This window comes from Caretta caretta, chromosome 1, assembly GCF_965140235.1.
Source record: "Caretta caretta isolate rCarCar2 chromosome 1, rCarCar1.hap1, whole genome shotgun sequence".
NCBI classification, from domain to species: Eukaryota; Metazoa; Chordata; order Testudines; family Cheloniidae; genus Caretta; species Caretta caretta.
The window spans coordinates 262,585,696-262,601,946 of NC_134206.1; the positions used below are offsets into that span (position 1 = coordinate 262,585,696).

General features: G+C 44.5%; 1 protein-coding gene across 1 annotated transcript; it reads right to left on the reverse strand.

The window, feature by feature from the left end:
• Positions 1-321: 321 nt before the first annotated feature.
• Positions 322-15,934, reverse strand: DESI1 (desumoylating isopeptidase 1). Its single transcript, XM_048835223.2, has 6 exons — positions 15,565-15,934; positions 8,648-8,669; positions 7,569-7,638; positions 5,995-6,104; positions 4,999-5,121; positions 322-3,491 (listed from the first exon to the last, which is right to left on the reverse strand). Exons 1-6 carry the CDS (start codon positions 15,653-15,655, stop codon positions 3,398-3,400), a joined length of 510 nt encoding a protein of 169 aa, XP_048691180.2. The 5' UTR covers positions 15,656-15,934; the 3' UTR covers positions 322-3,397.
• Positions 15,935-16,251: the final 317 nt, after the last annotated feature.

Below are 16,251 nucleotides of genomic sequence, written 5' to 3' on the forward strand. Positions count from 1 at the left end.
CGAACAGCACCCCCTCCTCCATCCAGCCATTGTTCCGCAGCACTGACAGGCTCTTCAGAGCTCTGTCAAGCATCAAGGAAAGTAGACCTGATGCAGGAGCAGGGTGTGCATGGAACCACTGTCCCCAGACTTGATGCTGCTTGTGACCAGCTCTACCAGAGTGAGGTAGCTAGTACTCCCTTCAATATCACCAAATGGCATGAGCTGCTGGGGCAGTTTCCCAGCCCACATCTTGGTATTGACAGATAGGCCCTGATGGGGCTCTAGTCACTTGCTTGTGTTCAGGAGCTGTGTCGACACACGAAGTAACACAGAACAACATACTATAGTTCTGTTTATTGCAATAGGGAAAAAAAACAGAATAAACCAAACACCACTTTCTGCCTACAGACGACATTATTTTAATGTAAAAATGCATCCCCTCTGTCCAGGCATTGTTCAGCAGCACTGAGGGGAACCCCAGAAATACAAGACAGAAAACAAGAGTTGGGGCAAAAGGGTTCTGCTCTCTTCCAAGAGAAAAGGTTCAGTTTCCCTGCCCCTTTGTTAGTCAACTCACTGGAAGTGCTTTACTTACATACATTTACATATTTATTTCTCATTCCATCTTATATACCTATAAATAAGTGTGGGTGGGTGGAATGCTGGGTATATGTATCTGCAATTTATACATAACCCATCTGAGGGAGTGGGCTACTAATAAGCCTACAGAGCATCGGGTGGGCTCACTACACAACCATGTTAATTGGTTGGGGCAGAGGGGGCCCACTTTTATGTAATTCGTTTATCAAGGATCCCAGTGTTAGTGTTGAACTCAGGCCCCTTTCTGGGTTCCCCCCTACAGTGGGACTGTGCCACAGTGACTGCTAACAGAAGCTGCTGCTCAGTAAAATTTTGTCCAGTAACTTTTTTTAAAAAGTAGCAGCACTAGATGTACTGGGATTAATGGGGTGGAGGGATGGCAGATTCCAAAATACACAAGGTGAATCTGTTCCCCTTCTCTCTTCCCTCCCAGAAAAGATGTAAAAGGTCCAGAAGTTTGCTGGGCAGTCAAGTAAGATCCAGGCTCAGGCCTAATTAGTGGGATACATTGCTAGGGTGTATGCTGGTCTCCATTTATACAACAGGAGATGAGGAAGGACAGGACAGGACGACATGTAGAGGATAGGAAAGCAGAGGAATGCAAAGACCTGTTTGTTGGTGCTTCTGGAGGAGCAGGGAAAGAAGGGCTCTGAAAACCGCTCACTTTAGAACAGTTTCTGCAGACTATGCATTTTCTGGGTTCTGGGAATGTTTATGCAAACCAGGAGCTGTTTCTAAAGGGCATCTGCTCCCACTGCTGATGTTCTACCCCACGTGGAGTCCAGATTCATCACAATGAAGGGCTGAGGAAAAGAACTGTTATGTTACAGGGAGAAGATGACACAATGAAACACATTCTGGGTTGCACTGACCATTGCCCTGCACCTTGTGTAGTTATATACACTTTATCAGTCTGACTTGATAACACATTTTATACCCACTATGTACTTGTGTAAAGGACTATACAACATGCAGGGCAACAGCAAACTAAAATCCTCCTCTTCCTCCCAAACAGTGTGCACCACTTATTGTTGTTACTGAATAAGTGCAACAGAAATTGCTCTCCAAAGGATATCCTTTTGGAACTGTTATCAAGGGTAGAAGCCTAAGAGAGCAAGGACACAACAGCTTTAGGATCCTAGGAAGTGTCCTGTGCACCTGTGTGATTAGAAGTTGAGGCAGGTCTGGACTAAGCTTGGAGCAGTTCTTTGCACAACAAGACACTGGGCAAAGGGTTCTGTACACACAAGGTGTTCCTGTTGGCAGGATCTGGGCCAAATACTCCCCATTAGAGAGTATCAGCAACACTAGTGACCATAGGGAAAGTTTCCAGTGTCCCGTGACTATCTTTCTTGCATTGTCTCTCCTAAATACAGTTGTTGGAGAATCAGTGGGGGGAGGATATCTATACTTGAAGGAAAGATAGCACAAAGTACCCCTTCTTTCCTTTCCCTAATCTCCTACCCACAAGAGAGTTAAATGGAGAGGACTCAGTAATCTTAAATCAGGGGAGGATGCAGTTCTGACCCAACCCTTTGCCTGTTGTTCAGCCTTACCCACTTCCAATGATAGGCACATGTATCCCTTGAAGTGTCCCTGATGCCCCATGGAAAGGTGGAGAAATTCTATTTAGAGGCTGTTCTGCTTTTCTCTTGCTCGTCCCTCTTCTTCTTTAATTTGGGGAAATTTACATGGAAACCAGATAGGAGCTCCTACAATGCTGACCCGCTGTTTTCTTCACACATTTAATCAGACTCATCTGTGACATCACACTCAACTTCCATGGAAAGGATTATGGTGTCGAAGAAGGCTGGGACCTTAGTGCTTATGTTGTGACTGCAAACAGATGCAGCAGACTGTTTGCAAACCTTAGATTAATGTGCAGCTGCCATGCTATTCTTTCCTCACTGTGCATGCAACACTGGCTCAGCAGGGCAAGAACAGGCACCATACAAAGGGAGTAAGTTTCCAAGGGTTCTGCACAGGGGCCTATGAGCTTGCTTGCTACAGGGAGAAGGAAAAGTTTTACTTAATTTTGCTTTTACTTGACCCTTATTTTCCTGACTGAAAGGGATACTGATCTTTTGGAGACGTCCTATCCTCCATCCCTTAATTCTTGGATCTAGCATTATGAGGCTGGTAGCGACACTCTGCTGCAGCCAACATCCAACTCATACCTAGTGTCACTGAAGTCTGTAACACTGAGAAGCTCGCAGGTTTTATTGAGCTAGGACACCTTTCCCCTGTAAGTATCCCACTGTGAATGTTCTGACTAGGTTAGGTTAACTTCTCCACTTGAGCAAACAACACAACATTAATGGAATAGTGAGAAGGTTTTAATATTGGGGGACCCACTGCAGTATTACAAAACTCACTGTATCCTTCTGTTACAGACTGCAGCAAATATCCCGTAATATGGGCAGTGAAAAAGAAAAAAGATGCAAGTCTGGCAAGGGATTGCTAGGACTCTTAACCCAGTGCCTCCCCTTGGGTACCCCAAATTGAGTAATGGGCTCTCTAGTCTCCATAGAATGAATTCCACATCTCCAGCATGGGGTCTATTTAGAAAGTGTCAGTGTACACAGACAAGACAGCCTTAACAAGTTAGAATAATGCTATTGGAAATTATGGCAATCTTTTTGGTAGCATTGTCCTACATGCAACCCAATAAGTCATCTCCCTGGGAAATCTGAAAAAACATCTTGTCATTTCCTTGAAGACAATGCTGATGTGAAATTATAAAATAGAAATCTGGTAGATTTGTGTGTTTAAAAAGGAAAAGCCTGGTGAGGCTGGGCACATCCATCCACTCGTGTTAGCTCTGTCCATTATGTCTGCGGAAGGTATTCCCACCAGGTGGCTGTATCTGGATGGAGTCCAGGAGAGGCCTCAAAGCTTGTCCAAAGGGTCTGAGGTGGCAATGAAATTAAAAAAGAAAAGAAAAAGGGATATTTATAGATCTCAAAGTGATCATGCTACATATATACAAGGATTTCTCATGCACCCTTGAAATACAGCCACCTCTGAAATAGAATGAGGTGGCCTTTATAAAGGCAACTTAGTAAAGTCCTGCTCTTCAGTGAGTTGCTTTATATGGTTTAATTTAACCGGTTAAATAAAACTTGCTACAGCAGCAACTTTAAATGTTTGTTCAAACATTGGTTTTCATGAGCCAGTTCCTTGAATCCTAACAAAGTAGTGTCAAGATAGCAGTACCCTGTCTGATACTAACTTTTAGTAATTTATCTAGTTACCTGAAGTGATCAGAATATGATTTTGCAAAGCAGTTTTCCATTAAGTGTCAAACATCATTAAATAGTGGAGTAGTAGCTATCCAACTGAAACTCCTAAGAGAAAGTTAGGGAGGCAGAATGTCAAATTTGAGCTAAATTCAAACGTGGCCAGAAACATAGTGACTATCATCAGTAACCCTGGGAAAAGGGCTATGAGATCGCTAATGGTCACAAGTGTCCAAACCTTAGTTTAATATCTCTTCTGAAAGGTGGCATCTCTGACAGCAGAACAACCTCTGGCACTTCTGTGCAACGCTGGATCAGTATTCACTGAATAATCCCTACTGAATCCTGCAGCATCTGAGTTTTCCTTGAAGGTCTCCTATTCAAGTATACACTGCATCTGACTTTGCTTAGCTTGAGCTTACAGCCTGGTATAGGAGAAATTTTTCTACCAACTGATCTTGTGTGTCATAGTCAGGTACAGTGCTGTTTGTGATAAGAGGAGAACTGGATGGTGCAGCTCTCCTTATTGACTCAACTGAAAGTGCATACCGAAGGAGGCTGAGCTAGCATCTGAGGCAGTGAGATCTACAAATCTCAGTTGTGATGAGAAGGGATGTTCTAGAACTTTCACTTATTTCCTCCCTTCTGCATCCTCTCCTCCCATCCAGTCCCTGCTTTTGAGTATCTTAAAAGCAACTTTAAAGCTTTACCCCCATAAGGCAACATGGCAAGCCTCAACACAATGATGGCCCTCCAGGGCAGGAAAGGTGACTCATTAGCGATGCCCACATCCTGCCCTGAGATGTAGACATTGCTTATTTTAATTTCAAAGAGGTATTAGTATCCTTAGCCACTGGCTTTTATACGGCTCTCTGACCTCTTATATACATCTGGTCACGTGATTAAAAAAAGCTATAGGGAAGCATTTAGTTTACGTTCATTGATGGTAGAAGAAAAGAATCTTTCACCCTTCCCGCATCATGACAGGGCCAGTCATGGTGTGGAGACTGTCATTGCACATAAAGGCCCAAATAAATGAAGTGGCATCCTCTCCCTGATCTCACGAGGTACAACAGGTACCAGTCCCCACCTAGGGCTTATCAGATGTGGCAGCAAACATCCAGGCATCAGCATGAAGCAACATCCTACAGATAGAAGCAGAGAAGATTGTACTCACGTGGAAAGGACTTCGGACGGAAGGTCAGTGATGTAGGAAGGTATCTTTCTTCCTGTCAGGAACTGCGCCACTTCGTTACTAAAGGTGTTGCAGTTATGTTCAAAGAGGTTATAAGACTCTCCTCTGTGCCCAGGAGAGGAGTTCAAACACAGAAGAGTGAGAGTCAGCAATAAATACCACAAGAAAAGGAACTCAAAGCAATAATCAATTACATCAGCACCCTTCATCCTAATGGGCCCTAACACGATTTAGACACCACACAAGTCCATTCTCTCTCCAAAACTCAGCTGAGTTGGGGGTGGAACATGGCAACCATTCTGTACTACTGACACTACTCAACAGCCTTTTGGAGGAGAAACGAGGACCAACTTGTTCACTTGAAATTACAGAAGAAAAAGTAGATCCAAGTAATTGCTGAGGTTGGAATTTCACAAGGACACTAAGTATTATTGTTAATTACTTTGGTAAGAAGTGCCCGGGGCTTTCTAATGAACACAGGAAGTCAGAAGCTTGGTTTTACATATCATCTGAAAGAGGGCAGCTCTAGCACAGGTTTCAGAGTAACAGCCGTGTTAGTCTGTATTTGCAAGAAGCTCTAGCACAGTGTTTCAGTACTGGCTCTCATGGTAAAGTGCCCCTGTTGAACGAACACCATTGCCTCCATCACTTCGGTCTTCCATGAAGGTCTCTCATCCAATACAGACCAGGCAAAACCCTGTTTGCTGTCAAATCCAAAGCTCAAGATCCAGTGTTGCAGGCATCCTGACAGAATGCTTTTCCGCCCTTGATCAAGGCCTGGGTCTGCCCAAGCGTTACGTAGCTTGCAGTTGATCCTGTGCCAGCTCTAGCCCCATTATTACTTATTATCTGGATGGTACTAAACAGCATACTAGGCAGATGAAACTTTGTGTTAGTGAGACAGGCCCTGGGACCCCCACACCCCAATTTTCTTTTTTTGGCAAATATGTTAAAAATCAAATAAAAGCCATAACTCACCGGAACATGGATTCTCCCAGCGAGGACAAGTATTCCAGGAAAATTTCTTCTGTAACTTCCGTGCTCCCCAGGTCTACAACTGAGTCTGGGGGCCCAAGCAATGTCCCTCCCTGTGAAATGCACAAGCAAAAGAAGATGCTAAATGGACAGAATGGATTCTGATGGAGCACTCCAAGGGGTGGGGATTCCTGCAGTCCAGAATGCTGCTGACATAAACAAACTAACATGGTTTGCCCAGGAGCAGGGAAAGGGGCTTACAGTATCAGATTCAGAGCAAACTATTCTGTCCCCAGCTCTCCCCAGTTAGAGAACAAGAGGTACAAGACACTTCATGTGGCTTATTCTGCAACTTGCTGCTGTGTTCTCCATGCTGTTCCAGAACTGTGTGGCAGACCTGTGTTTTAAGGTGCTTTCGGAGGGTGAACTTTGGGCTAAGACCACCCCAAGAACTGGAGAGGATATCAAGGTAGTCAGTGTGTGTGCATTTTAAATACCATGAATCACCAAGGTCTAAGTATAAAAATCCTCCATTTAGAGCAGGGGTGGGCAAACTTTTTGGCGTGAGGGCCTCATCGGGGTTCTGAAACTGTATGGAGGGTTGGGTAGGGAAGGCTGTGCCTCCCCAAACAGCCTGGCCCCCACCCCTTCCCACCCCCTCAGAACCACCGACCCATCCAACCTTCCCCCCCCCTCGCTCCTTGTCCCCTGACTACCCACTCCTGGAAACCCCCCGCCCCTAACCGCCCCACCGTGACCCCACCCCCTATCCAGCCCCCCCCGTGCTCCCTGTCTGCCCTGACCCCTATCCATACCCCCGCCCCCTGACAGGCCCCCGGGACTCCCATGCCTATCCAACCGCCTCCTGCTCTCTGTCCCCTGACTGCCCCCTGGGACCCGCTGCCCCTTATCCAACCCCCCTGCTCCCTTACCATGCCGCTCAAAGCACCAGGACTGGCAGCCGTGCCGCCCGGCTAGAGCCAGCCACATCGCCGCACAGTCTAGAACACCAGAGCAGACCGGCGGCTCTCACAGCCGTGCTGCCCAGCGGGAGCTTGCAGCCCCATCGCCCAGAGCGCTGGCAGCACAGCAAGCTGAGGCGGTGGGGGAGGGGAGACAGCAGGGGAGGGGCCGGGGGTGAGCCTCCCCAGCTGGGAGCTCAAGGGCCGGGCAGGACTGTCCTGTGGGCTGGATGTGGCCTGTAGTTTGCCCACCTCTGATTTACAGGCAACCAAGGCAGCCAAGGGGTGGCTGAGCTACAGGAAGCTTCTTCCTTCTCAGAATGCTGAGCACAGGAAACCCCATAGTTTGTTTTGAACCCTCGCTGATGTTCTAACTTGTGGTTGGGACCAAACCCATTGTGCAGGTTCCCTTTTCCCCAGTTGACCAGCCATCATGACCCTTAGCACCTCACCTGGCTGCATCATGCAATCTCTTAAGACTAAATACACTTGTACACTTTTCCTAAAGGGCAAACACAGGGCACTCCTGATAAGAGAAATTAATCATCATCAAGAAACCATATGGGAAGAGAAAAGAGTAGAGCTAGGAAAAAGTCCCAAGAAGGCTGAACTCACAGGTGCACAGCTGGAAATCCCACCACTGCCATAGAAGAACTCATCCTTATGGACAATTATGGAGGTGTGCCTGTTAAGGGAGAGCAAGGAGACATGAAAAGGAAGCCATATGAAAGAAGAGGAGGAAATGTTTAAGACCGCTTATAAACCACTCATATGAGTGGATGAAAGGCTAGAACTGTAGTACATGTTGCCTAAGATATTACTGAGGCAAATAACTTAGTAAGAGGCAAGAAAAGATTGAGACCCTTCTATGAGTAGGAATAATGTCTGCTGGTACACTACCCAGAAGAAAAATGGTCACATTGGTTATCAAGCCTCATGCTATACTGCAGGTGGGAGCGAATGGCTCAGTCAGGACCACCATGGGTATCCAAGACACCAGAAAAGGTGGGAGAAGAACCCCCAATAGCTTCCCTTCTCCAGCCATATGTAGTGAAGGACAAAACTTCTCTCACGGGCAGTTAGAAATTTGGGAAAGTTTGGGGCATGAATTACCCAGGGTCACCATATGGACAGAGAGTGGCTGGATATGGGGACTGGAAAAGAGTTGGACAGTGAGTGGGATAGTTGGATGAGGGATGACAGGGTGGTTGATTGGTGAGGGAGGATGGAAGACATTGGTCAAGGGGTCCGTAATCCTGGATGGAGACTTTGGCAAGTTGGGCATGATGGTGCTTTATCTATTGGAGAACATATTTTCTAACAAAATATGCATATAGCTACTAAGTAACCATGTGGTGTTATTTTTGTAACCTTTGTCAGAAATCCTCCTATTTTCACCTGCTGTTGGTGCTCTCATGTTAAGTCATGTCTGCAATCAGAAGCTAAGTTGTTTTGGACACAGACAGTATCCTATGTTTGAAAAATGACTAGTACATTTGGGGTGCTACTGCAATAAAATATGTAATAATAATTATTGTTGGTATGAAGATCTATTGACAAGAACTGAAAGGAGATTTGCACAGTGCCTAATTCAATGCAATCAATCTTTCTTCTAGTAACTCTAAGAACATGCTATATTGGAAATGCTATCTAATGTCTAATACACATTATGCAAGTTAAATCTAGTCACTTACCAGATCCCATCCAGCTGTTTTCCTGTATGTAGAGAGAAGGAGAGAGTCATCGGCAACTTCCTTTACACAGTTCAGTCTACTTGCTGTCACTCACCTATGCATCTTCACCTATTACCACATCCTGCCTTAAACCCAAGCTGCAACCTTAATGCCAAAGTTGCATCCTTCTAAAGCAGTGGTTCTCAACATGGGCTACGTGTACCCCTGGGGATACGCACAGGTCTTCCAGGGGGTACATCAACTCATCTAGATATTTGCCATGTTTTATAACAGGCTACATAACAAGCACTAGCAAGATCAGTAAAAGTAAAATTTTAAACAGACAACGACCTGTTTATACTGCTCGATATACTATACACAGAAATGTGAGTACAATATTTATATTCCAATTGATTTATTTTATAATTATATGGTAAAAATGGGAAAGTAAACAATTTTTCAGTAATAGTGTGCTGTGACACTTTTATGTCTGGTTTTGTAAACAAGTAGTTCAAGTGAGGTGAAATTCTGCAAGACAAATGAGACTCCTGAAAGGGGTACAGTAGTCTGGAGAGGTTGAGAGCCATTGTTCTAAAGGATCAGGAAAAATAGCTTTTTTTCATTTAGTAATGAACTGTAGCGCTAGTGAATGGTGCCACACTGTCTGCACTGGTGACTTAATTTCTCTGTTTACTTGCATGAGGAATTGGCAGTGCCAGACTTTTCTGCCAACATACATCCTCCTAACCCTGAATGGGCCCACTTCTAGGGAGAAGACGAGAACACCATTTCAGTGGCTCAGTAAGTCCTTGGCCTCTAAGCTCACCAACAAAGATGCTCAGTCAGTACCAAGTGTACTAGTTTCATACTAATTTCACATAGTCCATTATAGAGCCATCATATAATAATGAATTTCCTTTTCAGTCACTACTGATAAAGGGCTAGATTGGAACTGGTGACCTACAAGTGAAGGCTCTGTAGCTCATTCTCAGTATCTCTTCTTAAAAATAAAGTATGGGGCTGAAATTTAAATAGGTTTTAAAATTATAACCTACCAAATCTGAGTTGTTGTTTTTAAATTTACCACCTTATCCAGTTTTGTGACTTCGGCCAGCAGCAACAGTTAAAGACTTGTTGCGAAGATCACTGAATTCAGAAGATGAAACAAAAAAAGCCACTTTGGTTTCAGCTCATTTAGAAACATGGAAATCTGCCTCATGACACTAAACTAATTAGAAAGTGACTAAAAACCAATACATGGAAAGTGACTTGATCAGTGGAAGAGGAATTGGAGAATGGACAATGGAGAATTATACATACAGTGTCTATTCTTATGTATTTGTACATCACCTAACATAACTGGATCCCTATATGCACTATTAGAATATAAATAATAATTTATTTGAAAGAGAACCCAATAGTGTCTCCCTTTCAAAGATAACCTATAGGGCATTTTAAAAACAGGATTGGGGTAGATTAAAAAGTTACAAATATTTACATCTGGAAACTAAATGTGAAAATAGCTTCCTCCTTCACTCATCATGTCAAGAACATAGTTCAGAACTCAGTGTTTTCTCTGGCAATAGGTGATGACTCTGTCTAAGCAGTACAGATAAAATAAACTTCAGCAGCTAGTTTATAGAGACAGAATTCTGGCAGCAGGTTGGAAAGAGGAAGGAACTAGTTTTCTAAAATGTGATTTTCTATGGTAATTCTCTCTAAAAACATATTCTATTAAACAGAGAAGATGTCAAGATAAACTGTGTTTTAAAGCATTCCTTTACTTGTGCCAATGCCTAAGATTCCTAAATTGGAAATGTTTTTAAAATCAAGGTCTCTTCACTATTTCTGCAGTTAGTTTTTGTACTTCATTTGTCATAGACAGTGAAGTTCTACTGGATAGTTCCACTTACTGATTATAATTTATTAGTAAAGAGAAGTTGTGTTTGGATTCCCAATGCTGCAGGGGAATAACAAAATTAAGATCAAGACATTTTAAGTTGCTTTTTACAAAATTTACTAAAATTTAGGAGTAAGCTATTTGATAGCTTTTAAGCCTTGATTCATCAAGATAGTTAAGCATATGCATATCTTTAAGCATGCAAGTAGTCCCATTAATCACATATTTATATACTTTGCTGAATCAGCGCCTAAGTGATTTGGGAGCCTACATAAGGGTTTTTTTGGATACTTTATTTTTTAAAAAGGTTTCTGTTTCAAATAGCTATCTTGCCAACCTAAACACTATTTATGGGGGCAAGAAAATAGGTTAAAGCTCATGGGAAACAATTCCACTGCCCTCAAATTAATTGTGGGAATTTGAAGAATTACTAGACTTTATTTACTTGTTCTGTGACTAAAGGACACAGGTTCATAGTTAGGATACAAGGTCACTTTTAGACTAGAAACTGAGCCTGTATAATTTTAGAATCCAATCAAACCAGATTACTCCCATGCCTGGGTTTATCCAGAAGGCCACGTACTGGGAAGATTAGATGGCTGTGAATCATCTATCTTGTTGGCACAGTTAATTTATTAATCTTGAGGGTTAGGGGATGGAGCGTATGGCATGTGCAGGTTTTTAACCCCAAATAAAAGTGGAGTTTGTAGATGGATTTGGATTAATCAAATCCAAGAACAGTGTACTAGTGATGCACGGATTATATAAGGAGACAGCTACTACTCAGGATACCAAATACCCTGACTGGGATGCAAAACTGGTGCCTATACTGGCACAAAAGTGAGAGCAACACCTATTCCGTCAGCTGGGTAGCAGGGAAATAAGGTGCTATCAAATTTAGCGTGTTATAGTCACTTAGGATGCCACCTCATTTCTGAAAGAATATTGCCCTACTTAGTGAAACTGCAGCACAATGCCAACGGAGGGAATGAAGAGGAGTCTGCATCTGAGTCTCAGTCCCTCATTCCCAAAGGTGGCTTGGAGTGTGCGGAGATAGGGTGTATGGGGGAAAGCGTAGACGGTTTAATTTTCAAGCAATCCTCTTTAGCAAATGCTTTGGGACAAAGCTGATTCAGTCTTGCTCTGGAACCATCCTGTCCTCTTATTTAAATCATGAGGAGCTGGATCGCGCATAGAAGGAAAAAGGCAGGAGATAACTCAAGTAACAGTTATCCCCTGCTCTCAGAGTCTTTACGGGCTAGTGGAGTGGGAAGGATGGTAGTGCTGGCTGAATATTCCATCAAGAACTGTTCTAACTAATGTATTCTTAATTGATTGACTGATTCTCACAGTGGCAGCTTTTGCCTTACACTACAGTCTAGGGTTCCACTCACACAGGGATCCCACGTACACACATCTGACCCATGAGTCAGTGCCATTGGCTCAGGTACATGAGGGGAGCAAGTTAGAAAAGGCCCTGAACATTTCATTTGCATATCACCCTGAAAAACTTGTGCCAGCACTGAAGTGGCGGTACATTAATCCTCACCATGGATCTCTCTTAATATTAGGGTAGCTTGTCCACAATCAGGGTGTTAGAACAGCTCAGCTTCCAGTTCTCATTTGCCCCCACCCCCTCCTGGAAGAATAAAACCAAACATTCTAAGAATGGAACTTTCACTGCTTTCCCATTGGTGAATACTATTTTACTGTTTTAAAGCCAGTTTAGTTGGACATGCTAAATTAGTCAAAGCACATCCCAAAGGGTAGAGCAAGTCAGATAAATGGCATTACAGTTTTGGCTTGCACATATGATGTCACAGACAAGGAAGCTGACAGTCCCTAAATGCAGTAGAGACTACAGTGTTCAATAGTGCATACCTCAATATCAGAAAGATGTCTGGTACACTGGAAGGAAATTCAGGGAAGAGTAACACCAGAAAATGGATTAGGGGGATGGAAGGAAAACTATATGTGGCCAAAGGACATAATTAAGTCACTATAATATCTGTTTCAACAATGCTATGGAAATCTAGAATTGTCCAAGTTCAGCATTCAGCTACTGTGGTGATGATCATTATAAAGTTACCTTACAGAACTTTCTACAAGTATTTGAGGGATGAGAGGACTAATCCTTGAGCTTTGTACTGACACATATTAACACAATACCCATTACTACTTCAGGATTCCTCTAGCCTATCTGAAATTGCCAGGCAATAATGCCTTTGCTGTGGTGGGTCCTATGATGTGGAATCTGCTTCCCTTTGATACACATCTCATTCCATTCTTCCCCTCCTCTAAAACACCTTAAGAACCTTTTGGTTCTATATTTGTCACCTTCCTTTCCAATCTTTATTTTAAATGCATTTGTATTTTAAGAAGGTGGCATTATGAGGAATTATCCCACCAAAGAAAGAGTCACATTGCTTTATCCAGTTTAGCTCTAACAAAGAAGAAGATACTATTAGGAGTAATCCTGGACTGGCTAGGGATGACGAGGGTTTAGAACTAAACCATCTAATACGTTATTTCCCTGTCTAATTTTTGTATTCCATGAAGCTTAAGAGTCTCACAGCTGAACTGCTCTGGGCTCCAAAGGAATAAAAGCTATTGGCTGCATGATATCCTCATATAAAGTCCATCTATGGAGTAGTGACAAACCGCTTTTGTGGCCACTTAAAAAGGGGATTGGATGTATTTCGAGAAAGAAGGTACTTTTCCCATCTGCCTACTTTGAGGGGATCTGTGGAAAACCACTAAGGTCAGTTTTGGCAATGGGGAGCCCACACTAGAGATTTACTATCACTCAAAGAATAAAAACCAAGATCTATCTTTGGGACAATCCAATCACCAAATTCATATGATCCCAAATATTCTGAAGTTTCCTTGTCACTGTGACTAAACAAGCCTAGTGGGCATTATTCCCAGAACTCATGACAACTTGCCCAATCTCAGCTGGGGTTATTAACTATCACTAGCAATCAGTATTTCCCACACAACTGTGGACTCTGATCCAATTTGTAATTTTCTCTTTCTTTCTGCAGACTCCTACAAACTTAGACCTGTGTACTGCTTTTCAAACACATTATTTTGCAATTATTGGTATAATAAAAATCATAGCATACTTATTACCATTCAGAAAAAAAGTAAATAAAGAATAAGTGCTAAGTGTTTCATGCAGGAACTTATAAAGCAGCAAAATACTAAGACTGGCATCTTATGTCATACCAGAGCTAGAATGCTTTGGCTTGGTCTGCATATGAATTTGCATTGCAATAACAAAAGATGTGAATGAACATCAGTTTAGTTTTCAGTACAAGCCTGTGGGTGGACACTTATTCCAGAAGAAGCATGGCTAAGGTTGATTTAGCTAAACTTTCTCACATTTAGTTAAATAATTGCAAATGTGTGTGTAAACCAGGCTTTCCCCTCCAGCCCAAGATAAAATGTAATCACTAAAACCATTACAAGAGAAAGTTACATCCTTGCCAGTACAATGGAAAAGAGTCTGAAGGGAGAAATAAGTATCTATAATTATTTTGAAATTATCAAGCATGGGGTGGGATAGTGAAATGCACTCCTCTCAAAGCTGCTGTTTCTGTCTATCTGTCATACACAGAATTGATCACTTAGGGTCTCAACAGGAATGTTTTCTTCTCAAACTCACTGTTAGCATATATGGACCTTCATGTGGAGTATAATTCAGGCTTTCATTTTCACTTTTAAAAAGCCACTGGAAAGCACAACATCTTTCTCTCAGGACAGGCAGATGAAGTTACTGCCAGCAGTTCACACAGTCCATAGGGCCATCTATTCAGATACTGAAGTGGCTAGGAAGGCTGATATACATTGTTAGCCTGACATGGGGCAGACTCTGTAAGAGACATTTACAGGTCCTCCTCTTCCGACAAGGCCACTTCACACTTCAGAAACCATACACGAGAGAGACAATTCCTCAAAGTCATCAAACTATTGGTCAGTTGACAAAGGACAAGTTCTTGGTAAGAGAATTGATAGTGATATGCATAAACTATCGTAACCCAGTTGGTATGATACATGGCCTAGTCTACACCACAGACAGTCCAGGGTGTATGGCCTTATCATGAGTCAGAGTACAGCATTAACAATTAGTTAGGGCCTGCACCTCCTTTACTCATAAAGTTCACCCATTGAGATCCTGGGCAGAAAGATCATAATATCTCTTGTGAAAAATCTGTAAAGTGGTAACAAATTCATACACTTCCAGGATCTCAATGGGTGAACTTTATGAGTAAAGGAGGTGCAGGCCCTAACTAATTGTTAATGCTGTACTCTGACTCATGATAAGGCCATACACCCTGGACTGTCTGTGGTGTAGACTAGGCCATGTATCATACCAATTGGGTTACGATAGTTTATGCATATCACTATCAATTCTCTTACCAAGATGATCTCTTTAGATGCACCAGTGTCATACAGTGTAGCACTTGCCACTGGAACACTGCCCACATTAGAATTCAGTACTGCTACCACAGATATGTATAAACTGCTTGAAACACGTATATATTCTAGCACATTTCAAAACTGGGTGAGTCCCACCCTAATGTGATTTCATCAGCAGGGTTGCACTGATCTGTGAACCCTACCCTATCGTGTCAAACGGGAAAACGTATCCTTGCTGCCCTGAAAGTCTCTTTTCTTTTAGATAAAGGGCCACAGCTCCACTCCACCACGGCGCAATTTCTGCGAGCGAGCCTTTGTCCCCTCGGGGAGCAGTGTCAGTGTGTGTGTGTGTGTCTGTGTGTGCTGGGGGGCTCTGCAGGGGCCAGCGCTCTGGCGGGACACACGTTACTTTGCAGCTTGGGAAGCCGTCCCAGCGTCCGACTCCCAGGAGCGACTGGCCTCCGGAGCGGCAAACTGGGGTGGGGGTGGGGGACCAAAGGGCCACCGGGGGCAGGACCCAGGACAATCCTCCTCGCAACGGCCCGGCCCCATCCCACGGCCTCGCAGGCCCCCCGTCCCAACCCCACCGACCCTGCCCCCGGGCCAGCCCCCTTACCCAGCATGAGGGGGCTGAGGCGCCGGGCCATGCCCTTGGACAGGTCGTAGACATAGAGCTTCACCGGGTGCAGGGTGGGCGGCAGCTCCATGGGGGACGGGGTCCGTGGGGGGGGAGAAGGGCCCTGAGAAGGACTAGGAGACTCCTTGCCCGGGGGACGGCGGGCGGGTGCCGGCCGAGCAGAGGGAAGAGGGGGGAGGGAGAGCCCGGGCCAGCCCCGCTACTCCTGGGTCTACAGCAGCGGCGGCGGCGGTACCGGCACCAACTGTGACGTGACAGAGGGGGCGGAATGGGGAATGCTCCCTCTGCGCATGTGCCACAGCCATAGACCGGCCGGGCGGCTTGTCCCTGCGCCGCTATGGAACCCGGCGCCGCTGCTGAGGCGGGGCTAGAGGCAGGGCGGGGTGGGGCTATGCCGTTAGGATGCGTGGCTTCTGCGGGGGGGAGGGGTTATTTCATCCGGAGGAGGTACATGAGGTAACTGCGCGGGTCTCCATTTTGTGGGCGGGGTTACGGATGGGCCCCAGTTATTGGCTGGAACGCGGTGATGCCCTGTGAATTGAGCTCTTTCTGGGCGGTGAGTGGGCGGGGCTGTAACCTGGAGCTGAGGTGCCGGCTCGAATGTAAGGGGCGTGGCCTCCTCGCCGGCAATCGCGCGGGGGCGTGGTTTCCCTCGGGCCACACCCA

Excerpts from the sequence above, each read along its gene's own strand:
- DESI1 (XM_048835223.2), bottom strand. The coding sequence starts at position 15,655 with ATGGAGCTGCCGCCCACCCTGCACCCGGTGAAGCTCTATGTCTACGAC. Across the intron at positions 8,670-15,564 it reads CCTCAGCCCCCTCATGCTGG|GAAAACAGCTGGATGGGATC; the intron begins GTAAGGGGGCTG and ends CTCTACATACAG. Across the intron at positions 6,105-7,568 it reads GGATTTCCAGCTGTGCACCT|GGAGGGACATTGCTTGGGCC; the intron begins GTGAGTTCAGCC and ends TGCATTTCACAG.